This window comes from Prionailurus viverrinus, chromosome F1, assembly GCF_022837055.1.
Source record: "Prionailurus viverrinus isolate Anna chromosome F1, UM_Priviv_1.0, whole genome shotgun sequence".
In the NCBI taxonomy this organism is placed as follows: Eukaryota; Metazoa; Chordata; class Mammalia; order Carnivora; family Felidae; genus Prionailurus; species Prionailurus viverrinus.
The window spans coordinates 10,174,048-10,200,720 of record NC_062577.1 but is presented as its reverse complement, the minus strand read 5'-3'; the positions used below and the strand labels follow the sequence as shown (position 1 = coordinate 10,200,720).

The following is a 26,673-nucleotide window of genomic DNA, read 5'->3' as shown; positions in this document are numbered from 1 at the left end:
ACTGCAAGCCGGGTTTTTTTTCCCTACCTACTCTACCAAAGCTGTTTGTTCGCAGTTTTCCTCTTACTTGACTTATTACAAAGGTTTGATGTAGTCAGTCCCTCTGTCCTTGATATTTTCTTCACGCGGCTTCCAGAACACTCAACCCTTGGTTTACTTTATTGGTCACTCCTTAGTCTCTTTTGCTGCCTTTTCCCTCTTCTTCCTAAGCTCTTAATGATTACACACTTTAGGGCTCACTCTTTGTTCTCTTCGCTATTTTCACTCATTCTTTCAGTAAACTCATCCAGAATCACAACGCTTAATACCACCTCCACGCTAATTTTCCGTCTCCAGCCCAGACTTCTCTCCTGAACTTCAGACTTGCACATTCACTCCACTTCTCAACGTCTTCTCTTGGTGTCATCTAAAAACTCAGAAATGTTGAGTTTAAGCTCTTCTGATTCCTGATCTCTCACCATGAAAACTGCGTTGTCACCCACTTTCCATACCTCAAATGATAGCAACTATGTTCTTCCGGTGGTTCAGATCAAAACTTTTAGACTCATCTTTGACTTCTGTCTTTATTACACTCCCACACATACCATTCAGCAAATCCAGTTGGCTTTCATTTCAAACATATCTAGAATCCAAACACTTCTCATTACCTTCAGTGCTATCCCCCGGGCCTGAGCCACTGTTACTTTTCTCCTGAGTTACTGCAATGTTCTCATTTAGGAATCAGCAAAGTGATTTTGTAAAGGGCCATGTAGCAAATATTTTCTGCTTTGGAGGCCATACTAGTCATTGGGGCACCCAGTCATCTCTGCTGTTATAACGCAAATGGGCATGGCTGTGTTCCAACGTTAAGTTTGTTTCCAAAAAAGCAATGAGCTGAATTTGGACCCCAAGCCATAGTTTACCAACTCCTGATCTATCGGGCCTCTTTGTTTCCATCCACTATGATCTTTTCTCAAGTCAGATCATGTCACTTCTCTGCTCAAAACTCTACAATGGTTCTCCTTCTGGATCAGAGTAAAAACCATAATCTTCAATAATCTTCAAGCCCCTACATGATCCTGCCACAGTCCTATCCCTAAATCTCACACCCATTGCACTCTCTCCTTAAGCCACCCTGCTGCAGCTGCACAGATCCCCTCGCCGTTCCTCAAATAGGCCAGGCACACTCAAGACTTGGGGCGTCAGCACTGGTTGTCCCCTCCTCCCCCAGATATCCACACGGCCCCTGCCCTCACCCTCTTCACCTCTCTGCTCAAATGTCACCCTCATCAAGGAGGCCAATGCTGGCCACTATTTGAAATGACAGCCTTCCTCCATGACTCTCATGCCCCCTTACTCTTCTCTATTTTTCCCTTTCCCCTCCCCCCAAACTTACCACTTTCTAACAATAATAATTTACTAATTTACATTTACTGCATCCCTAACCTTCCTGGAATATGAGCTCCACGAGGCCAGGGAACTTTGGATTTTATTCCCTGGTGTATCCTGAGACCCTAGAGCCATGGATGGCACGTAGGAGGCATTCCCAAAAGGTGGGATGAATGGAATCCGTGTGGCATCCCTCAAATCCCAGAGATGTAGTGGGTCACTCAAGTCTCTACATTACTTTAATTCTTTTTCCGTGTTATTCTTATAGTCCTTTTTGTCCTGACTCATTTCTATGTAGGTAACCGCCTTTCCTATCACAACACCATGATCTTCTTGGACATTTGCTATATGTTTGTTTGCCTGTCACGTAGCAAAAGGTCAGTCATGCCAACGTAATGAACCTACAAAGGTGCCACATATGCGTGGTTCTCTGTCGCCAAATCACACACTCCACGAGCCAGTATTTGAAAGGTCTCTCCCCATACCCCACTCTCGATACATCTATACACACACACACCGCTAATTGAGATCCTTTAAAACTCTTTTTCACATATTTGCTTAATTAGCTTGCATTGACCTCTGCAAAAACACTGGCCTCTGACGATCCTAAGAGGTAGTTTCCTGGCATGGACGCCAGAGCATCAAAGAGTCAGCTGGAACGAAGGAAAGCATAACACAGCTGGATTTAATTATTCATGACAGGCAGCCGAATATATCTGACACAGGTCTTCTCCCTAACACATCACTCAAAACAGGCCGGTTTCAGGAAACGGTAGAGAGAGAGAGAGAAAAAAAAAAAACAAAACCAGGATCAGGCCAAAATGTGTCCATAATACAAAGCAGATCATCTTTCACACGGATGACCTTATGCATTTTGTTTTATATTTTTATGATGGTCCCACATCTATAAGACTGCTGACCCTTTAAGACTCGGTGTGCTCCTATGCTGGGGCTTAGCAGTGGTGGCTCAGGTTCTCGGAAGAGGAGGTGGGTGAAGATCACACCCATTCGTGAATCATCGTACGAGCCAAGGGTCCTCCAGGGTTCACGTAGAAGTGCGGGCATGTTTGCAATTAATTCATCTGGGAAGCACAGGTGAGCACTTTCTACTTGCATTCGACGTTCACAGAAGGATTAACTGCATCTACAATCCAGTTTGTTTCTTTGGGCTTTTGCTTAGCAGGAAACGGGTGAGGATTTTAGGCGTTGCTTTGTTACGACCTACCCATAATTTTAATATTTCTCTCGTATGAAATCCACCCTCTCACCTGATGAAACGATGGGCTTTGAGTTGGCCATGCCCTTGGGTTGGCTCCTATTAAAAGAAGAGATTTCCTAATTAGGCAGAACCCAATTTTCTTGCTGCAGTCTCCTCCCAGATGCTTGATCCCTGAAGTCACTGCCTTCTTGTTTCCGTGCGTTTCCCGGTCCTGGTGAGCTTGCATTGTTTGATCACGGTTTTGACCAGTCTTGCACATCCCAGTGCTCGTACAACTGCAGAAACCCTTGCGGTTTTTTCCTGCTGCTTTGCTCTGATTTACGTTTGAAGCCAGAAACGTAGACTTCCCCTGAGTCTTTTTGCTTGGAACGTCACCTTTTATACGTTCAACAAAAACTTGGGTTTCAGCTGTACTAGGGCTTATGCCTGTGACTGAGACTCTAACCATGAATGCTCCATTAAAGGGCTCAGAATTTAACAGAGAAAATAGCAAGGAGACTTGATGAGAATGCCACATGATTAGAGCTGTGATATGTTAAGCAGAGAGTGTGAGGGTAGCACGGAGTGAGGGCACCTAACCCAGCACCTAGGGGCTGAGGGAAGCTCTCCTAGACTCAGCAACGTCTAAGCAGTCTGTGCCAGACGAAAAAGAATGAGAGATGTTCTGTACTAAGGAGGTAATATCTATAAATGCTGTGAGCTACGAATCATACCAACTTTAGGGAACGTAAGTAGTTAAGTACAGGTGCAGGCGATGGGGAAAATCTGAGGCTGCGGAGGGAAGGCAGGGCTAGATCACAAAAGGCTTTATATGTCATTCTAAGGAGGTGAGGATTCATGCTATCAGTGACGGGGAGTCACTGAAAGCTTACACATGACACGGTCAGGTTTATATTTCAGAAAGACTGGCATCAGTGCAGAGAATGGATTTCGCTCTCTAGCTACTCCCCTGAAACTGGCCCCTACGCCCGCCTTCTCTACCTAATCTTCCTGTGGCTCTGAACAGCTCAGCTCCACACCCCTTTTCCCGTCAGTATTCTCAAACACAACTAATGATCAGAATCACTTTAAGAGCTTATAAAAATACAGATAATCTGAGCCCACTTTTTCGAACTGGATCCTCATGGGAACGGAGCCTGTCAATCTCTGTTTTATAAAATCTTCCCATGTGATTCTGAGGCAGTTGGACTAGGGACAGAATTAGGGGACTAACAGAGACTGCTGTTTGCACCACAACACAGATATGTCGATGAACATCAACAGTGAGTTTGGCTTGTTGCGTTAGATTAAAGATGGCTGGCACTCTAAATATCTTCCTTCTATATGATCTACACCTCTACTCCCAGGACTAGGAAAATCAATCCCTTACTTAAACCCTCCAGAACTTTCTCTTGTTGTTTAAATAACATGTCCAAACCTTAACACAACCCATTAGGCAGCGTAGTCTGGCTCCAATGATCTCTCCTCTCCAGCTACCCTTCCCTTTACCTTGTACTTGTTATTTGCGGGGGGGGGGGGGGGGGGGGAGGGGGGTGGATATTGATGCAATTTACACCCCAACTTCTACTTTGTCAATTAAATTAAGGGTAGTTATGGAGTTGAGAAATTGTGTAAATCAGTAAAGATCTGAAAACTGTCTGAAAAAGGGGTGCCTGGGAGGCTCAGTCGGTTGAGCATCTGACTTCGGCTCAGGTCCTGATCTCGTGGTTGGTGAGTTCGAGCCCTGCGTCAGGCTCTGTGCTGACAGCTCAGAGCCTGGAGCCTGCTTAGGATTCTGTGTCTCCCTCTCTTTCTTCCCCTCCCTGACTCATACTCTGTGTCTCTCTCCCTCTCTCTCTCTCTCAAAAATAAATACACATTAAGAAAAACTGTCTTGGGGCGCCTGGGTGGCTCAGTCGGTTAAGCAGCCGACTTCAGCCAGGTCATGATCTCGCAGTCCATGAGTTCGAGCCCCGCGTCAGGCTCTGGGCTGATGGCTCAGAGACTGGAGCCTGTTTCCGATTCTGTGTCTCCCTCTCTCTCTGCCCCTCCCCCGTTCATGCTCTGTCTCTCTGTCCCAAAAAATAAACGTTGAAAAAAAAATTTTTTTTTTAAAAAAGAAAAACTGTCTGAAAAGACTTGGAAAGTGACTTGACATAGGAAGAGAAAAGGACTGCTGGTCAATCTTCAAGACTCATCTGAGTTAAAGAGCAAATTTCCACATCCACATTATTTCCATATCATTTCCATGTTATTTCCTCCCACACTCAAGAACCCAGGGGCAGAGAATATTGATAACTTGTCAACTACCATTTGAGTATTGGCAAAGCAGAAAGCCAAGAGATAAGAGAATTAAGGGTGCTGGTGTAAAAGAAACAGAAAATTTCTGGAACGGGCCTAAAAAGATGATTTGGCTAATTTGTCCCAAGGCACAGAGGATTAAAACGTGAATGCCCGTGTTTAGCCATATGCGGTCTGGTTGGCAATGGTTCACCATTTGATTTAGTTCTGGTCTTAGGCTTGTTCTCCAGTGGCTCTCACTGACATTCTGTCATGTTACCCTAGAGCATGGTGAGTAACAACAGTTAGAAGGTTCCAGAAGCAAAGTAAATCACTTCCCAGGACATAAATGAAACCACCAAGGTAATCCTATAATGAGGTAGCAAATGCTTCATAATGATTGTTTTCCTCCTAAGTTAGAACTCTGACTTACAAACATGATTTTTACGGTTACAGCATATCCATGCGGTAGACCTTCTTTAATTAAACTGATGTGTTGCATTTCGCACAAGACTCCGTCTGTCTCAAAACACAATATATGTCAATATACAAATATACGCCTCAACATGAAGATATTGGAGTGCTTCGAAGATAGGAACAACGACATTTAAACATTCTGCTAATAAAAATGAAATGCTGTGCTTGAATGGTGTTAGATTATTTTTAATTAAACCAATGCCTTAAATTAATCCCATTAGTTCAGTTTTCAGGTTTATCATTTCCCTTCTCTTCCCAACGTACATTCACATCAATGAAAGCAACGGGGCCAGACGCGATGAGGCAAGCGGTGTCGGAGGCCAGTGGCTAAAATTAGATTATCAATGACATTTACTTATCTGTTCACAGCTGAAATGTCAACGGTACAACATTTTCTCCTGAAACGAGACGCTTCCTCATCATTGAAATGCAGGCTTCTGTTATCAAATTACACCCATATTACATCACTGGGTGGTGAAAATGACCCCAAATAGAAAGCGAAACCATATATACTTTTTCTGTGAAGAGAAAAGCTAAAGACAAGATTAAGCAATGGGTTTGTTTTCATAAGATTATTTTGACCCGTGCCTTTCGTAATTAGGGTGAGCTTTTACTTCTAAGAGAAATAGTCGTCCCGGAGAGGAAGGGAATAGAATGCATCTAACATGAGGGCAGAGCAAGGGGGGCCTAGACTTTACCCCATCCATCCCGGAATACTCCATAATGCAAATCTTCAGGGACCAGGGCAGTTTAGAATTTGTGAACACTGCTCCCTTTTCTGGTTTTGTGTACAATGTACAGTTTGGGTGTATACGGCAGTCTCTTAAAACAGTTTTCCTGATGTTTCACTGCATTTATCTGCCGGGAAATCCACCGAGTGTGTGCACGTATTTATAAAATTAGTGGAAACTTGTACATACTACATTGAGCATTTCCAGACGTGCATTGGATCCCTTCTCTCCATCCCGCCACCCCCCCCCCGCCGCCGCCGTGAATTATGAGGAGCGTACTTCTGTCCCAAAGCACCCCTGTGCCGTCCAGCCCCATTCCCACCTACTGGTCAGGACTGTCCATCACTGTGCAGTGCGAACATCCACACCGGGATGCACTGTTCTGGAAAGCCATCCTGCTTCTTCTGGCCCAGCACCACCAGCCCGCTCTTCCTAATGAGGCTCCGGAGGATGTCCATGTCCCGAGTCACACTGCTGTCCGAGAGATCGAAGATACAGCCCTCCCGAGCCACGTTGTCCTTCAGTATGATGACACCGTTTTCCTTCAGGCCAGCTCGGCACCGGGAAAGAAATACAAGAAGGTCTTTGTCGGTCAGGTACCCTACAGGTGAGGCCAAGTAGATGGGGAAACAGGATGGAATGGTGGGGGGTGGGGAGGGAGGGGAGTAGGAAGGTAGGAAAGATCACAAGGCTAAGAATCAGGAGACCATTGGTTCACTCATTCATGAATTATTTAATAGCCTGAATTGTTCTGGTTGTGGGAGGCTTCGATAGGAGGATAGGTATCCTCTCTGAGGAGGCTCAGTGTCCCATCTATAAACTAGATATTATGCCACCTGTTCTATCTACCTCATAGGCACAAAATAAACTATTGCCTTTCCCATGAATCCCCGCCATCGTCCCCAGACAACCCAACTTTGTCATTACTGCTCTGTGTCCCCTAGACACACACACACTGAGACCAATATCTAACTCACTGCTGTCTCACTTCCTGGGAATTTAAATCTAAGGAAGTCCGGTTTTGCCCCTACATGGGGATAAACTCTTTTTGACCCCACTTTTTCAAGTTTTTCAAGTATTTGGTTTTCTTTGCAGGGTTAGGTTGGTCCAAAGGCACTCCATCTCCAAGGACGGGAATTTTCAGGCTCGTGACAGAGGATGTTAGGGGAGACGGTGGGAGGACCAGAGCTGTGGGGGGAGTTTCCATGATGCCTAAGGCTGCCTAACTACCCTTAGCACAACTACGACTACATCTCCCCGAACGTCCTTGCTCCCTCTCCGCAAATCCTCAAATTAGCCCCAAGTATTGTCTTCTCTCTCTCTCTCTCTCTCTCTCTCTCAGAAGGGGACAAAGGCAGATGCCATGCCATGCAGGACTGACCAGAGACCCACTGAATCCAGATGACATCATATCTCCCCAGTGGGGGTGTAAATTCCTGCAGGTTGTAGCAGTGGTAGCTTTCTACCTTGTCCCCGTTGACCTGCAGGTAGTTCTGGGCTTCGACGAGGAACGATTCCATCATGTCCACCAGTTCCACGCTTTTGAAAACCGGCAACAAGACATGCTTGCTGACCCTTCCTATTCCAGAGCCACAATCCAAGGCACAGTCTGTCCCAGCTCTCCCGGGGCCCTGCAGAAAGGTACCTTGTGGGATGCTTCAAGTACAGACACGTACCCTGAGTCTAGGATACTCCGGTTACCTCTTTGAACCAACTTTATTTAGGTCAATTTTCATATAATAAAATGTACTATTTTAAGTGTACCATTCAATGCATCCAGGCACGTACTGACTACCACAAACAAGTTCTAGAACATCCAATTGCCTCTTTCAAGAAATAGCCAACACTGCTAGTGTTTACTTTCTTTGTTTTATCCAAATAGAGGTCTTGAAAAGAATTACAAAGTAAGATTTTAGAAAATAATGTTTTAGGTCTAAAAACTCAGTAATTTCCTCTAAGAAATGGGTCACAGAAAGCCCTATAAAGTAGAATGTTATTAACTGTAAATTTGGGTCAAGCCCACAGCTAAATGGACCTGCATGGTAGCTTATTGCTTTGTGAAAGAGAGAAAGAAAGAAAGAAAGAAAGAGGAAAGAAAGAAAAGGGGAAAGGACGGGGAGGACAGGGGAGAGAGGAAGGGAGGGGAGGGAAGGGGAGGGAAGGGGAGGGAAGGGGAGGGAGAGAGGAGAGGTGAGGTGAAACGAAGCGAAGCCGGAAAACCTTACAGACAGAATTTTACTTCAAACCCACCCCGATGGCACACAGCACATGCACATGGATAGAAGGTGTTTGTGGCAAAGTCTCCTTATCTCTTTTAATGCTAGAAATTGTTTCCTGTCTTTGTAAGAGAAACTGTATGATGTACTGTGCACAAAACCCCCTAAAATTGTTTTTATAAAGTAGGTCTCAGGGACCCTGGGTGGCTCAGTCAGTTGAGCGTCCAACTTTTTATCTTGGCTCAGGTCATGATCTCATGGTTCATGAGATCGAGCCCCGCGTGGGGTTCTGTGCTGATGGTGCAGAATCCCTGCTTGGGATTCTCTCTCTCCCTTTCTCTCTAACCACCCCCCTCTTTCTCAAGATATAAAAATAAAAAATCAACTTTAAAAAGTAATAAAAATAAAGTAGGTCTGTACACTAAATTAACCGGAGGTGAAGGATGGATAGATGGTGGAGGAGGAAATCAGCCAATGAAAACTTTCTCAAACTTGCTTCTGTAAAGTAGTATATTCATATGCACATATGCATATATATATATGGCCAGCTGCACATATGCATATATATATATATATATATATATATATATGGCCAGCTGAAACTCTGAGATATATATTACTCGGTCTCTCTATATTATCTGGTCTAAATTATTTGTCCATAATTGGGATGACTGCTAAATAGATTTTGTGCTAGAAATCATAATAATAAGATCTTGCCAATCAAGATCTTAAGGAGAAAGCCTACTTTTGTTTTCTCAGGAACTAAGGATTTAAGAAAAGATTTGAGCAGAAGGAAACATCAGAAATGCTGCTTTCTAGTCCACTCAAAGGGCCTTCTGTACAGCAATGAAGGCACAGTGAAGAACAAAAAGTGAAGACATTTTGGCTTCTTTTCAAATGGAATCATAATAAGCATGATTTATCATGTGCTTATATATAGAAGCTCTTTGCATCTGTAATAACTAACATCAAAACAACTCCACAAGATAATGATGACCCCCCAGTTTGAAGCTGAGGAATCTTGGGTTTCCACAGCTAATGGCAGACCTAGAACTTGAACAGGGAACTGTGTGAATCCAAAGGCAGTTCTACCTTAGAGCAGTCCCCTCAAGCACCAACTCCGATTCCCTTGATAGTATCTGTCCGATGCTACGTTGAAAAATATTCTAAGGCTTCACCGAGACTGAGCAGGAAAGAGCTCTGTGATTGACTAGTGATGTCTCCCTTGAGTATGGGAAGGGGCACGTGGTGGTACCCATACCATGTATTTGCCATTTCCACTTACACGACGCCACCTCCCTCATTCAGATATTATAACGTAAACTAAACTGATTCAGAGAAAAAGGAGACCTAGGCTAAAGGCTTATGCTGTGAGCGCCATAAAGAAAACATCCCTTAAGTAAATCCACAACATAAACACGATGGGTGGGATAAGTATAGGAACGTTATTGTAAGCTGTCGAAATGATCTTAGTAGAAATGTGTATACTCAGAGATTACTACAAATTTTTCTTACCATTTCTTGGCCTTAAAGTCTCTACAGATCATGTTGCTCACATTATTGTAGCAAGTGGCCTTAGAATTAGAACCATAGAGCCCAAAGAGGGCTCAGAGACCTATGCCAGAGATGTCAGATTACAACAGCTGACCTCCTTTTTCTCATTGAACAAATAAACCTGAAGCTGCTCTTGTTAAAGTGAGGCAGAGCGTCACCCGCTCGCCCTTCCTGTCATTCTCCCAGTAGGACCTTGAAGGATCTCAGCAAAACCCTAGAGTGCTTAAAGCACTCATGTCTAATTTCCCTACTTTTTTATACCAAGAAACTGAGGCTCAGAGAGGTGAAATGTTTGAAATAGAATTCCCTTGAAAATTCTCACTCTCTGATTTATATTTTTCACCAACGGAGACGTGCGATATTTGACTATAATTACTTTCGAAACAATGGTCATTTACAAATACAGAAAGGTACCTTTCACCCAAATTGTGTGTACTGCTCGCCTCTCACCACTGTGGCTTAGTTGTATTTATTATATTTCACTGCATACGGCTGCCACTGCTCCCATATTCTTTCTCTCTCTCATTCACATGCAGCTCGTATGGGAAGGGGTATTTAAAGCCCATTCTCCGGGCGCCTGGGTGGCTCAGTCGGTTAAGCGTCCGACTTCGGCTCAGGTCATGATCTCACGGTCCGTGAGTCCGAGCCCCGTGTCGGGCTCTGTGCTGACAGCTCAGAGCCTGGAGCCTGCTTCGGATTCTGTGTCTCCCTCTCTCTCTGCCCCTAACCCACTCGCATTCTGTTTCTGTCTCAGAAATAAACAGACATTAAAAAAAAAAATTTAAAGACCATTCTCAGGGACATCTCCTGCCTCCTGGACACCAAGGCTGCCTGTATTGAAATCTGATGTCCTGGGGCGCCTGGGTGGCGCAGTCGGTTAAGCGTCCGACTTCAGCCAGGTCACGATCTCCCGGTCCAGGAGTTCGAGCCCCGCGTCAGGCTCTGGGCTGATGGCTCGGAGCCTGGAGCCTGTTTCCGATTCTGTGTCTCCCTCTCTCTCTGCCCCTTCCCCGTTCATGCTCTGTCTCTCTCTGTCCCAAAAATAAATAAAAACGTTGGGAAAAAAATTAGAAAAAAAAAAAAGAAATCTGATGTCCTTCCATGAATGTGATTGGACCTATATACAAGGTGTGATTTCAAAACAAGATGTTTTGTTAATTTCATTCTCATTTATGGTATTGTCTTCATACTTATGGATTCATATAAAATAGTAAAATACTCTTGGGAATTTGGTTTTAGTTTTGATCCTGCCTATATGTTATGTTTTCAAGGACATCATTGTAAGTTCATTCCTGTGGGATTTAAAACTCAAAAGGAAGTGCTGAATGCCACTGTATAGAAACCGTGAAATATAACAAGTGAGACCCAGAGTTTTTAATCATCCAATCTCTGAGAAATGTCAATAGATAAATACCATCAAATACTGATTACTTTTTACAAATTGCCACTTTCCCCCACTAGAAAGCTAAAATGAGGACCGTTATCAGCTGTGCCATTGACATCACCTTGGCATCATTTGTTTATTTGCTAAAGTAAACATAAACGCAGCAAGTTTAAACACCTTTTCTCGCTGTCCCGTGTCACTAAGTGTTGAAAGGAAAGCAAAACTTTAAATTAAACAATCTGCCTTTTCCCAGTTGACATAAGGATAAATCATGTCAGATACTCATATTCCATAACTCCTTGTATCTTGACCTGGATACTAATTTAGCAGATTATTGATGTCAAAGTACAAAAATATCATTTCTTTAAAAAGACTGTTTATACTCAGTTAGAGGTCACGGTTTCACAATGAGCCTTGTCTCCTAAGAAGGACTCCTTATATTTGTTTGAAAAGAGCAGGCTCCTCTTTTCCAACACAAATATGCAAGCACAAGGCTGTTTCCTTTCCCAGGTCCATGGGCGTTGTATGGGCTCTGTCTGACCAGCATCCCTGTGGTCAGCTTGGCACTCCACATGGAGTGACAAGACAGCTGGATTACTAACTAAGCTTCTGAAATGCACTGGGATCAAAGTCAGCCTCACCACGAGGCAGGCAGAAGGGAGAGCTTTCGGCCAGGCCGGAGGAGAATTGAGGTCTGTGGTACACACACACACACACACACACCCCAAGGATTTTTCTGCTTCATGAGACAAATGGAAAAAATATGTCACGGTTAAGAGTAGAGAGTCTGGTGTCAGACAGGCCTGGCTGGACTTCAGTCCCTGCTCTGTCTCTTACCGGCTGCATAACCTTGACGACTTAGTTAACGTCTCCAAACCTCGGTGTCTACAACTGTAAAAAATACGGATGATAATAGTACTTACCTTCTAGAATTCTTTTGAAAGGTAATCAAGACGATACTTCTAAAGTGCTTAGCAGAGGGACTATTGCAGGAAAAGCACTCCATGAAATCGGTCAGTGATACTGATTCAGAAATACTCCGGGTTATTCTGACCTATAAACATTCATGGACGTCATCTCCAGATTCATGGTCCTTCGTGGCCACAGCTGATGTTCAGACACGGCCCCGATGGATGCTCCATCCTGATTTAACTTCTCTGCTCAGACACTTAGTGCTCCACGGAGGTTGGATGTGAAGTGAACCTCACCTCAACACTAGGGATATTCTTGATAGTGCACTTGAAAACCTAACTCAGATATTTATAATATTGATAATGCTTCCCTTATCAGGATACAATGGGCTTCAAATTTCAAACAGATGACTTCCAAATGAATTGGAACGAAACCTGGTTGCCAGTTAGGACTTTGTCTTCAGTAGGACCAACAACAGCTTTGTGGTGTCGGCAGCTTTATTAAATCTATTCTAGGGGCGCCTGGGTGGCGCAGTCGGTTAAGCGTCCGACTTCAGCCAGGTCACGATCTTGCGGTCCGTGAGTTCGAGCCCCGCGTCGGGCTCTGGGCTGATGGCTCAGAGCCTGGAGCCTGTTTCCAATTCTGTGTCTCCCTCTCTCTCTGCCCCTCCCCCGTTCATGCTGTGTCTCTCTCTGTCCCAAAAATAAATAAACGTTGAAAAAAAAAAATCTATTCTAGTAACTAAATGAAGTTCCTGAAACTCTAATGAATGCATTTTATGAAAGCCTGTTATTACTTTTTTTAATTTTTTAATGTTTATTTTTTTTTTTTTTGAGAGAGAGACAGAGACAGAGACAGAGCATGAGCAGGGGAGGGGCAGAGAGAGAGGGAGACACAGAATCAGAAACAGTCTCCAGGCTCTGAGCCGTCAGCACAGAGCCCCATGCGGGGCTTGAACTCACGGACCGTGAGATCATGACCTGAGCCGAAGTCAGACGCTTAACTGACTGAGCCACCCAGGCACCCCAAAGCATGTTATTAGTAGTAGTAGCAATAAATTAGATTTATTGGGTAATAATTATGCACAACAAAGCAAGCACATTTCTTTGCACATTGGCTCATTGGATCTTCGTATTATCCTCTGAGGTAGGTTCGATGGTTAATGCCCTAGTCACAGGTGAGAAAACTGAAGCTTACAGCATTTAAGGAACCATTCCAAGGTTGCTTGTACATTAAATAGAAGAACCTAATGACTATAGAGCTGAAGATTATTGTCCCTACCCTCTACTGTCTTGTCTCCATCTGACAGGGAAGTGAGGAAGCAGTTTCACCCAACCCCGGGGCTACAAAGAGATCACATTCTTTCAAGGCGAAGTCTGAACTACGTATTAAATAATATAAAGAGATTCTACTGTACTTCTCGTTTTCAAGCCAAACATAGGCATGCACTTCCTTACTATATTGCATTTGTATTGCAGGAAATCAGTAAATCGCCCCAAGATCCCAAATGGCATGATCTCTCATCAGTCATCTGGGTGTGAACGGTTTCATCTGGAAGACTATAAAAGAGATGTCTTCTTAATCCCCCAATCGTAGTATTAGCACTGCTAGTTCCCTTTCCCCTGAAGCATGAGAGATTAGCTGAGGCTATAGGATGGTGAAAGGCCAAGGGGGATAAGCCAGTGGTTTGATGCGACCCATCCCTTCTGAACATTTTAAAAGAGGCTTTCGGGCTCAACTCTTGGCTGAGCCATATGGCTTTAATACGACTTAAATGACCACACAGAAGCATGTGAGCTCAATGTTTGTGAGGACTTTGCTTCCTCATCAAGCTGCAGTTGCATAACTCACCCCAACAAACTTCCGAAGAAAGTCCCGAGAAGCCTGGATATCTGGGATGGACAGTTCAATGAAATTTCCCATCATACCCTCTTCTGTAGCTGGTACTTCTTGATAGAAAAGTTTAGCTCTGGCATAGAACTGCATTTCCCCATTGATGATTTGACTTGTTAAAGCATACAATTTCACTGCAAATGAAATATTAATATTTATCAATATGTATATGACAGAACAAGTTCAATCTTATCACACATGGAATTGTTTCTCAGAAGCCTGCCCATTTGTCATGTGGAGGAAAGGGCACAGTCAGAAGATCTGGGTCTGAGTTCTGGCTCAGTGACTTACTCGGTATGTAGCCTTGAGAAAACTTCTTAACCCCTCTGATCTTTGGGTAGCTCATGCATAGTGGCATTTTCATGACTTAATGACCCTATAGTTTAATGAAACTGTAGCTTATTACTGTATTTTTTTTTAAGTTTGGCAGTATTTGTTATCGTAGAATAAAGAATGTCATAAGGACGCCTGGGTGGTTCAGTGGGTTAAGCATCCAAGTCTTGATTTTTGGCTCAGGTCATGATCTCAGGTCATGGTTCATGGGCTCAAGCCCCACTATGGGCTCCTTGCTGAGTGTGGAGACTGCTTGGGATTCTCACTCTCCCTCTCTCTCTGCCCCTCCTGTGCTCTCTCTCTCAAAATAAATAAACTTAAAAAAAAAAAACACAGCATGTCACAAGTTTCACAGTGAGTTTTATCTTTGAGCTCCAAGTGTTTTATGAGGATTTAACTGTTAATCTTTACTTCTAATCACAAAGTACATTTGGGGTAGCTATTTTTTCACCTCTTTTTTAAGCAACTCACACTGAAATATCTCTTTGTACCAACATTACAGAAAATGTGCTTAAGCTCTATCTTCTGAAAATAAAATAATTAAAAAATGTTATATTTATTGAGCAACTCTTCCATAGCAGGCAGTGTGCTAGGCACATTCTCATATACTACGTCACTTCATTATTTTAGACACCGCATGAGGTATTATTTTAACACATTTATTTTTTGAAAAGCATATGTTCCAACTTCTGAGAGGCAAATTTGCATGCATTTAAGTGACCTTTGTAGATGAAAATACACCTCTTCAGGTATAAAATAGTATGTTATACCTCTTCAGGTATAAAATATAAAAGGGTTGCCATATTAGAGGACATTCAGGAGGAAATGGTAAAGAGTGAATGAAAGGAAGGAATTTCTCGTTCAAGAATGTAAACTGAATGCATTTGCCTTTCCTCCTTCCCCATATTCCCCCCAAATTGTTTTAATAACCTCAACACATAACTGAAGAAAATGAGGGGGGGGGGGCACCGATGGATTCATGACTTCAGCAAATGTCTGGAAGACAAAAAAGCAGATGGAACAAAGCTAAAAATTTTGCAGCCTCAGATAGTTGCAAAAGGAAATAAGAGTTAATAAAAAAAAAACAGTGAAAGGACAAATGCACCCTCCCAAAAGCAACTGATAGCACAACTGTAATCCTGGGCAGGGAAGTATCTTCTCTTAAAAAAAAATTTTTTTTTAATTAATCGCCTAAGGAGACCTAAACCAGTTAGTATAGGATCCTGGAATACCACTTATTTTGTCATAGAGAGGACTCTAAGCATCACATCTGCTCACACAGGTGAGACTTTAGTAAGATCTACTAAAGACATAGATACCAGAAGAAACATTCTCCATTACCTAGAATCATTGACCCTGTTCTTTATTCCTAACTGTGGATGAACAATGATTTCCAAACACATGGGGTTACCACTTTACAGTGGCAGTCTGAAAGAAAAAATAGAGATAAACAATCAGAAATGACCCCAAAGGAAATAGAACTAACTCAAGAAATGGATGAGAATTTGAACCAAAACTAAACAGAAAATTCACATATCCTTGGAGAGATATGAGAACTGGTGCATCCATAAATCAATGATAAGATGCCAAGAAAGTGAAAATTCAACGAATAATAAAGACTTCTTAGAAATTAAAGTTTTGATTACCAAAAACTTTGGAATACAACTTTGAGTAAATTTGTCAGGACAGAAACAAAAAGACAGATGTGGAAAACAGAGGTAAAAGGATTAGAGCTATAAAGACTTAATTCAGGAGGCTCAAACATCAAACCAATTAGGATTTTTAAGAACAGAGAAACAGAAGGAAGAAAATTATCAAAGAAATAATAGAAGAAAATTTCCCAGAGCTAAAAGTGATTGTAGGATCAAACAAGTGCTGAGCAGCATGGATATAAAAAAATAATAATAATGAAATAAATGCCACATTTACACAAATCCTTAGGAAATTTCAAAATGCAAAGAGGAAGAATTAGAAGATTCTAAAGTTATTTAGAGGGGAAAAGGTGGTTGACCCTCAAGGGTTGCCAGATTTAGCAAATAAAAATATGAGACACACAATTAGCTTTTTTTTTTTTTTAATTTTTTTTTCAACTTTTATTTATTTTTGGGACAGAGAGAGACAGAGCATGAACGGGGGAAGGGCAGAGAGAGAGGGAGACACAGAATCGGAAACAGGCTCTGAGCCATCAGCCCAGAGCCAGACGCGGGGCTCGAACTCACGGACCGCGAGATCGTGACCTGGCTGAAGTCGGACGCTTAACCGACTGCGCCACCCAGGCGCCCCCACAATTAGCTTTTAATTTCAGTTAAACAAACAATTTCATAGTATAAATATACTTGGAATATTGCATATCACATGAGACATACTTACACTAAAGATTATTTTTTGATTATTTTAAATTCAAATTTGTTTGGAGTCTTATATTTTATCTGGTAACTCTATACCCAAAGGACTAGAGTCAGGCTTATAACACAAGTCTCATTAGAAACACTAGAAAACAGGAGCCCCTGTCTGGCTCAGTCAGTAGATCATGTGGCTCTTGATCTCACGATTGCGAGTTCAAGTCCTATGTTGGGTGAAGAGATTACTTACAAATAAAATCTTTAAAAACAAAGAAGCAATGCCATCAATATTCTTAGGTAAAAGTATTTTGAAGCTAAAACTTAATACCCCAACAAACTGTGAAAGAATATTTACCTACCATGGATTCATTCTTCAGAAGTTTGTTGAAGCAATATTCCAGCCCAATGAGCGTTCAAATCAAGAGAAGATACATGTTAAAAGACAATGAAAGTAATCCAAGAATCCAAAGAAAACAAATTCCCAAATGACAGATACTTAGCAGATATAGAAAGTTTTTATTACAACAGAAACTATAGGCCTCAGAAACATAAGTTCATCCAGAAGTAGAATGAATTGGATTCTGGGCAATAGACAGAGTAGATAAGAAGCAAGGAGACATTAGTGATATTCTAAAGAAGACATATTTTTAATCTCAACCATCACAAATAAAAGATAGGTGGAAACTCCAAGCAAAATACACAACAGTACAAAATGTTCTGATCAGGATGTAAAGCAAACCAAAATAGACATAATTTCCAGTAGAAAGAAAAGAAACAATAAGAAAGAAAAGAGAGTCTATTTAACCTTCACTAGAAACCATTTTTCTTCCGGTAACACCAAGATTGTGAAACTGGACTAATGTACTGTTTGTCTCTGGATTAAATAACAATGACATAGTCCCAAATTGTGATTTTAGAAGTTAAAAATCCAATAAACACCACTTATATTAAAATATTCCATCATAATACATTCCATCTATGGAGTTACATCAGTATTTTCCAACTCAAAGACTTTGGAGCCACTGTTTGGATCTTTTAATGGTCATGAACTTACTGAAAGGGATATAAGAATCAGTTCCGATCTACATCATTTCTAGAGACTAACAATATTATATACTATATCTCCCATATATACTAACTGTTATACATTGATTGTTTTTAAAATGTCTTCTAAAAGTATTAAATATATAGATGCTTTTTGCCATCTTATACACATATTAGCAACTGACTGGGGAAATACAACATTAAAAGGAGAGTCTTCATGTTGAGAACATTGGGAACCACTCACCTACACCAATCTCCCTTTTCTAGCACTTGGTAAAGTGTTGTGTAAACAGCAGGTGGCTCAATAAATTCAACAGGGATGACAAAAATCAAGCATAACTGTCCCCATAGCATGACTGCTCCAAATTCTTCAGTATGTCTCAGAAAACCAGGCTAGGAAGTCACAGTTCATAGTCTTCCCCGAGCTCCATGCTCCCCAGGATCACAAGCGAGCCACAGCCCAGGAGTTTCCTTGATCCAACCAAAGCAGCAAAGCAGCCACACTCATCATCACCTTAAGTCAACTAGTTGGTGAAGTCCATTAAAAACCTTAATCTGGAAATGAGAATGGTCCATTATGCCAGCAACATTTAGACCACAAGTGAATGCCAAGCCCAGCAGGGGTCAGTCTCAATAGGTAGGTTTTTATGGTTATGGGCTTGAGTTCTCATTTTCACCTAATTGACAGGAGCATTTCACTAAAACGATATATGAGGTGTCATGGCCAGCCCCAGGTTCTCCCCTCCTGATAGCTCCTGCAATGGTGCAAGTTGACTCAGATAAGGTAATCAGTCATCAGCCTGTGCCTTTTTACTACAGAAACACATCTTGTAGCTCATTCTTGTAGGACTGCAAGACCTCTGTGAAACTTGGGGTAGTCTAAGACGGAGTTCTTGATATAGTTCTATTCGTTCTTGATATGATATGGTGCTTATTTCTTGACCTACATTATGGGCTGACCTCCCAAGAACCTTGCAATAGTTTACTTGTTACAAAAAAGAAAGTAGAATACTAGTTGATTTGCCCTGAAGAATCTAGATCCTGTGAACTCTCTGAGGAAAATGTAATTAGCTAAGTGCTTACATCTGCTGAATATCTTCTTGTCTTTTCATTTCCTTTCTATTCCTTTTTGTTTTTCTAAATGGTTGGTTATAGTTAGTTTAGACTTTATTCCAGACGTTAGAACTGTTTGTCAACTGAAAATTTATCTGAGAGGATGGGTAGGCTAAGTTTAGACGTTTAGTTTGAAATGATTTGAGATAGGATATTGGATCATGCTAACCTTTTATTTATAAGCGAAAGAAAGAAAGAAAGAAAGAAAGAAAGAAAGAAAGAAAAAAAGAAAGAAGAAAAATTAAAAAAGAAAAACCCAATTAGGACATGCCCTTGTGAAGGATAAGACCTTCCATAAAAGAAATTTGCAGATGAGCCCTTCCCAATTTAGCTATTAAATAATTAATGATAAAAATGAAAGGAAGGAAGGGAGGGAGGGAGGGAGGGAGAAGGATCTAGGTACCATAGAATATTATTCAGCCAAAAAAAAAACGAAGGAAATCCTGCCATTTAAAACAACATGGATACATGGATAGACCCTGAGGGTATCATGCTAAGTGAAATACATCACCGCAGAAAGACAAATACCATATGATCTCACTTGTACGTGAAATTTTAAAAAAACTGAACTCATATCTATTTTTTTCACCAGCAGGGCTGGGGAGTAGAACTTTATCAGTATTTCTGGTGGAATCCAAAGGTCTGGTGTGCCAGAATGCTAGAGTTATCATTATCAAGTCTCAGAATTGCCCTGAGGGGCCCGGTAGGTTTGATTTGCTCCCTGAATGCCTTAGCCATCTGGTGTTTCTTGCCTCTAAAATAATGCACTGCCTACCCTAAAAAAGTTTTAGAGGGATGTTTCCTTTTCAGCTGAAGACGAGTTCGGTGTTTCCTAATTCTTTTCAGGCTTTAACACCAGTGAGGTAACAAAAGGGAGGGCGGGAGGGACAACACACTTTTCCCACCACACATCACATCCCCTACTCACTTGGCTGACGTCTTCCCAACTCTCTATTTCTACTTGAGCATCCTGCCTCACCTACTATCGAATTTTAGAAGGCCGGAAGTCAGGCCGAGATAGTGGGGACAGATTTCGGGTGAGAATATCATCGGAAGGGTCAGAAGCTGATTCAGCAAGTCGCCATGCCTCGTCTGCACCTGTGCGGCATCGTGTGGGGGTCTCTGTCACTCTGTTTCCACTTTTCCATGAAAACTGCCAGTGTGGGTCTCCCTACACTGAATTCCTCAGGAGAAGGCGATATCTTACTTGTCTGTGCCACCCCAAGACTTACCGTTATGCTTAACCCATAGCAGGCGTCCTTTGACTATTCGCTGACTAAATGAATATTGTCTTGCATTTTGTTCTTCGAGTAACATACAGGTTCAACAAAATGGAGAGTGGCTATAGGGAAAAGCTGACATAAGTGACACAAGTTACAGTTTTCATATAGTTTGTAAGGTATCTATCCTCCTAATTAGGCATACCCATGTAATAAGAAAATAGTAACTATCATTGATCGCACATGGATGTACGCCCTACCTATGCTAAGCATTTATATTAACTGAATAGGTGAGAGATGGTATTATCCATGGAAGAACACGGGGCAGCAAGAACACGAGCCCAAGATCGAGTAGCTAGTGAGGACACGACTGGAATTTAAACCCAGGTCTATTTTTTTTTTTATGTTTTATTATTTATTTTTGAGAGAGAGGGATAGAGAGAGAGAGAGAGAGAGCAAGTGAAGGAGGGGCAGAGAGAAAGGGAGACAGGATCCGAAGCAGGCTCTAGGCTCTGAAGTGTCAGCCCAGAGCCCGATGCGGGGCTCAAACTCACGAACCACGAGATCATGACCTGAGCCCAAGTCGGATGCTTAACCACCTAAGCCACCCAGGCGTCCCTAAACCTAGGTCTATTTAAATCCCAAACCCGGATCTCATCCGTCTCATGCTGTGTATCTGAAAGTCTGCTAAATAAAAAGGGGAGTTATCTGGTTCTCCATTTCTTTAAAGAGAAAAATAATCTCGCAGCTTTGCGAAGGGAACAGTAAACATTTGAACAAAGCATCACTGTTCAGGGAGTTGTACAGCAACACCGGCCACAGGGGTGAAATCAATTTGAAAAATGCCAATGGGTTATACGCTCAGTTTTATTTGGCAGTCCCACGTGTCTTACAGGAAGTGTTTTTATTAACTCTGGCTTTTAATTGTGATGGCAAAAAGGTGACCATTGTTATCAATTTCCTCCTCAGAGACTTACTCTTCTAGAAAGAGTCAAGTAAAGGGTGGGTACTAAGAACTTGTGGGAACAGTACACCAGGCATCGTACTAAACACTTTCTTACCATCTCTTCACATTTTCTCTTTTACTCCTCACCATGATAACTCAAAACTGGGATTATATGCATCATTTTGCAGATAAGTGATGAGTGACGCAGAATGATTTAGTAACTTAATATCAGACAGAAACAAAGGGTCATGGCCAGGTCCCACCCCACCCCGATTCTGCTGAACTCTGTGGAACCATTGTTCTAAAGGTGAAGTTAGACTAAGACTTTAATGAAGTCCAGGAGTGCTAGACTCTTGCTCAATATATAACTAATAAATATTCATTGACTTCTGTGTACTTGGAAATACACGGTGGATAGTCCTAGAAGAATTACTGACTGGTTAACTTACGGGAACGTCTCCATCAGGCCTTGCATGAGCCCCTTTGAGCCCTGGTATATGAACTGGAGATGTATATAAGTGTTCTCCTGTTTATTTCCTATCTGTGCACAAACAGCCACCTTTGGAAATTTTCATTGGGAGGCAGCAGGATTTTGAGGTTCAAAAAAGGCAGATTTGGAGTCAGACCGCCCGGGTCGAACCCTGCTCCACCACCCAAAGCCACGTGACCCGAGGCAGGTTACTTAACTCCCTCCTGAAGAGGGGTTGTATTCAGTGGCATAGCTGAGCCTTCACTGGAGATTTTTAGGATGCACGCTTTTGCTTCTCCACGAATTTCTGAAGCTAGCCGAGGATATTTGAGCAAAGGTCCCCATGACTGAATGTCCCTGCAGAGCGTGCTGTAAGGGACTGGCTACCCAATGCAGGCAGTTAGGAGGAGGGAGGAAGGAAAGAAGGAATCAAAGAGTCTGGTTAGCCACATCCTTCCCATAATTACCCTAAACAACAAACTCTCTGTGTATACCCTGCAGTAGCCATTCCATAACCTTTTTTTTTAAAGGGCTTTATTTTCATTTCTGTGAAGTTTTGAAATCATCAAAAGGCGGGGGAAGCCAATTCTAAAACACCTGAGTGGAGCTGGGGAGGGAGAACTACTGGCTTCGTTTGGGGTTCAGACTAAAAAGCGTTAACACCCGCGGCTGCTTGGGAAGTCCCATAGAGTGAGCTGAGCTTAACATCTTTGGTGATGCCTATTCTAAGGAAGACCTACATGGTGACATTAAAAGAGGCCTGGTTCTGAGGAAGGAAAAGGAAAAACAAAAACAAAAACAAAAAAAAACGAGTCCTTATTGAGCCTTGACAGTTTTCACATATGTAACTGCATTTAATCCTTCCGATTGCCCTGTGGTTTTGAGGAAAATGATGCTCAGAGACTTCAGGAATTTGCATTAACTTTGGTGACTTTTCTATCAGCAGCAGTGCCAGAAGTCGCACTCAAGACTTTAGCGATGTGCAACTGATTATTACTAAGGGATCATTTAATCTGTTGCGAGCAGGTATTGATCGAGTTCTTTCGATGGGCCAAGAACCATGGCAAATGCTAACTATATAGATAAAGAAGAGGAAAAGTAAATGAGTCTCTATTGTCATGGGAGCTAGAGCCACTGATGAGGCCAGGCAGATAGAGCAGAGACTAGACCCTGTCCCCAACCCTAAGCAGAAAATTTACACTGTTGCCTGTTTTACTTTGGGCTTACATGGAAGACTTTGTCAAAATGTTTGTCTTTTATTAATAATTTTTAAGAGATTGGAAATCATTGATAAACTATCAGCACATTCACAGAAGAGAAAAATAGGTAAAATCAGAATGACTCTATTGGGTGAAAAAAGGGATTTAGGCAAAATATAAATTATAGCCTACTTGTCCCAGTCAATTTTCATCTGATTTTCAGATGATACGGAAAAGATTCCTTTCCGATTCACCTTCAGCTACTTTCAGGGGTGTGTTCCTTTTCCTCTCTAGTAATTTGGTTAAATTTTTTTTTAATGTTTATTTATTTTTGAGAGACAGAGCACGAGCAGGGCAGGGGCAGAGAGAGAGAGGGAGACACAGAATCCGAAGCAGGCTCCAGGCTCCGAGCTGTCAGCACAGAGCCCGACGCGGGGCTCGAACCCACGGAGCGTGAGATCATGACCTGAGCCGAAGTTGGACACTCAACTGACTGAGCCACCCAGGCGCCCCTCTAGTAATTATTTTTAAAATCTGGCAGCCATCTGCCCCTTAGTGAGTATCCTAGTAATTGTAATTGATATCTTTCTCCTGATATCTTTCTCTTGATAGCTAAGGCCACCAGGCTACCGTTATCGAGATGGGGTGCACACAAGATACTCAAGAATTAGTTCTGGAAAAACAATGCTCTGCTGGTGTGTGGAGCAACCAGAACATCCTCACCTTCCAAATGGACTGCTCTAGTGTTCTCCAGTTGGATACAAATGAGATGCATGACACATCCTACAAGAATTACTTGTGGGCGATGTGATCTACCAGAAAGAACCCTGGTCTTGGGTTCTTGCTTTGGTATCTAGATGAGATCTGTCTAGATTAGATCTCATCATCTCTGGTTTTCTTTTCCCTGCTTGAAGAAACAAGATGGGGGGGGGGCGGGAGGGGGAGCAGAGGTGCACAGGTGGGAGGAAAAAAATAATGCTACTTTCCTTTCTATCCCATAATATGGCTGTGAGGATCAAATAAAATTACAAATACGGAAAAATTTTAAGAAACATTGTCTAAGTATGAGATGAATGTATTTGTATGTCGAGAATTAAATATCCCTTCAGGAATGGATTTATGAAAAGAAAATTTCGTGGGCTGCTGGTATCTAGTTTCTTGAACGCAATACAAAGAATTATTAGTTCCTACGACGTCTGGAAAGCCTGGCTACATCAAGGGCACAATGAGGCTTTGAGACAGCCTTAAGAAAACAGACTGGGGCTGATACATACTGTTTCTGCTTTCATTGGGGGAAAATATAAATCAAAGGGGGACACTTCACTCTTTAATCGCCAGTTATTTCCTCTTCAGTGCTGTTAAGAGTTCCTTGAAGTAACCACTTTCACAGAGGCTGAGAAAAGTAGTGGAGACAAACCCGATAAGCTTTTTATTGCCCATTGTCTAATTCCCTGAAAGCTAGAGGAAATAACGAAAATGGAGACAGACCACTGCCCCCAGTTTTTTTCTTAAAATACAAAGACCAAAGTAAAATTTGCTCCTTTTTGGCTCTCTATTATTGTGACTCAGGGAAGCCAGAAAGGATTGTGTGTGGAGTGTGGGCTCATACACACACACACACACACACACACACACACAGACACCTTGCTCTATTATGGTTTAGTTTTTTTTTTTTTTTTTGGACCCTTAGTTGATATACTACTGCATTAATACTCTCACCTTTGTGTTACCTAACCTGCCCCCGTCTCGATTTTTGCAGATATTAAAAATGTCCTCTAAAACACAGGAATGGAATTTCTGTGAGCAAACCAACACCCTGAGAAGCAAATCACAGTGGCTGAGGGTGCGTGGAAATCCCAAAGTGGAGGCCTGACCTGCCAGGCAGCACCCGGCCTTTGCACCCTGCAAGAAAGAATGCCATTGAAACATTTAAGCCCACTGACATTGGTCATGGGTTCTTTTTATCTGAAAAGAGTCCTTGTTCTAACTCCTCTTGCGTGACCTCGCCACGGTCCACCCTTTCTGGTCCCTTCTCTAGTAGCTCTGACTCACTTACCCAGGGGAATTTTTTCCAGCAGGTAGAGGTAGCTCTGAAAGAAGTCATTGCGAATGGCTCTGTGAAGGATGAAGGACATGCTATGTCGACAGAGTTCGTCGTCGGTCTTCTGCCAGCGGGATCGAAAGGCAAAATGGGCTCCCAGGTGGGCCATGGTGAAGGGGGATGAAAATTATTCCTACAGAGGCAGGAAGCTTGCCTGGCCGTTTCTTTGAATTAGCCTTCCCTTCCTACACGAACTTGAGACTGTCATTTTAAACCGGCCCCTGTCCATCCATATCAGGAGAGGCTGTCATGGGGCGTGGGGGAGGGGCAGCAGACACAGGAGGTCAAGCTCCTGGCGCATGCCTCCGTCTGATTGCTTGGGCGACACCGCTCCAAGCCAGCAGGTGCTAAGTAAAGATGAAAACAGGCTGAGTGGGACCCTGCTTCATCCAGGAAAAAGCAGCGTCCGTCTGTAACTTCAAACAGGGACGAGCACAACCCACTAACACCCTGACTAGTTGCTCTAATTTGATTCCTAAATTGGAATTAGCCTAATTTCCATTTCAAAGCGCTGGGAACATTTTGCAGGAGATCCTGTTTCCTGATTTCCATCACTCCCCCTGGAACACAGAATCCTCAAGTTACAAGGACCCTTCAAAGTCATCCTCGCCACCCAGGCTCCTCTCATCAGTGCAAGTTTGCCCAAATCATTTCGTAGAGGCGGATATGGGTTTCCCACTTTTAAGGATTCTCCAAGAGACGCAGTTATATGAAAACCTATTTTGATGTTCACTACCCATCTCTGCCAGCAAATCTTTCCTTCTAGATTGCTCTAAACAACACCTCATCAGGTTAGCCTGTTTCTTCCTCTCTGTCTATCGTGGGGATGGTTTTCCTCATAAGTATTCACTTAGTGTCTGTACCTCTGATAGGCCCTTTACCCTTCCCACATACTTTGTACCCTAGACGCTGACCCGTATTGAGATCAGTGGGCTCTCTTGCCTTCTAGATTCTAGTTGGGTCCAGCCAATGGGTGGTGCCAGCAGGAGACTGGAAGAGAATAAGCCGATGTATTTATTCCCCTGGCACCTTCCCTGTGGAGATGCCATAGGCTGACTTCTTCCTTTGGTGGAAAGTCATAGCTCCTGGCTGGCATCTTCTCATGCAGATATCCTGACCTACTTCTCATAACTGCTCCCTCCTCTACTGCCTCAGCCCTCCGGGTAGTGACATGCCATCCTGTCACAAGCCCGGGAGTAATGCGCTATTCCTTGCAATTTTGCTATGCTTACCTACACCTTTTTAAATAGTCCCTTTATTTTTTTTAATTTTTTAATTAAAAATTTTTGTTAATGACTATCTATTTTTGAGAGAGAAAGGGAGAGAGAGAGAGAACGCAAGCGGGCGAGGGGCAGAGAGAGGGGGAGACACAGAATCCAAAGCAGCCTCCAGGGTCCAAGCTGTCAGTGCAGAACCTGGAACGGGGCTCAAACCCAAGAATGAGAGATCATGACCTGAGCCAAAGTCAGATGCTTAACCAACTGAGCCACCCTGGTGCCCCCTTTTTAATTATTTTAACGTTTATTATTTATTTTTTAGAGAGAGAGAGAGAGGACACAAGTGGGGGAGGGGCAGAGAGCAACAGAGGATGTGAAGCAGGTTCTGTGCTGACAGCAGAGCCTGATGTGGGGCTCGAACTCACCAACTGTGAGATCATGTCCTGAGCCAAAGTCAGACGCTTAACTGACTGAGCCACCCCGGAGCCCCATAAATAATCCCTTTATTAAACCGGTTCAAACTCTCAACTTGTGAAGGCTGTCTCTTTCCTATGGGCACCATGACTACCCTTTGATCCCTCTAATGCTCCTAACAGGAGAGTCCATAAGAACTCAGTGTTCCACTGGACCCATATCATGTGGGACCACAGACCACCCACCAACCCCAAACATAAGC

General features: G+C 42.7%; 1 protein-coding gene across 1 annotated transcript; it reads right to left on the bottom strand.

Annotated features, from left to right (window-relative positions):
* Positions 1–6,383: 6,383 nt before the first annotated feature.
* Positions 6,384–24,889, bottom strand: NTMT2 (N-terminal Xaa-Pro-Lys N-methyltransferase 2). Its single transcript, XM_047839623.1, has 4 exons — positions 24,736–24,889; positions 13,972–14,147; positions 7,436–7,685; positions 6,384–6,655 (listed from the first exon to the last, which is right to left on the bottom strand). Exons 1-4 carry the CDS (start codon positions 24,887–24,889, stop codon positions 6,384–6,386), a joined length of 852 nt encoding a protein of 283 aa, XP_047695579.1.
* Between the last annotated feature and the right edge of the window lie 1,784 nt (positions 24,890–26,673).

Coding starts and splice junctions, on each gene's coding strand:
- NTMT2 (XM_047839623.1), bottom strand. CDS start 24,889: ATGGCCCACCTGGGAGCCCATTTTGCCTTTCGATCCCGCTGGCAGAAG. Junction 14,148..24,735: donor GCTGGAAAAAATTCCCCTGG/GTAAGTGAGTCA, acceptor TTTCATTTGCAG/TGAAATTGTATGCTTTAACA. Junction 7,686..13,971: donor TTCTTCGGAAGTTTGTTGGG/GTGAGTTATGCA, acceptor ACCTTTCTGCAG/GGCCCCGGGAGAGCTGGGAC.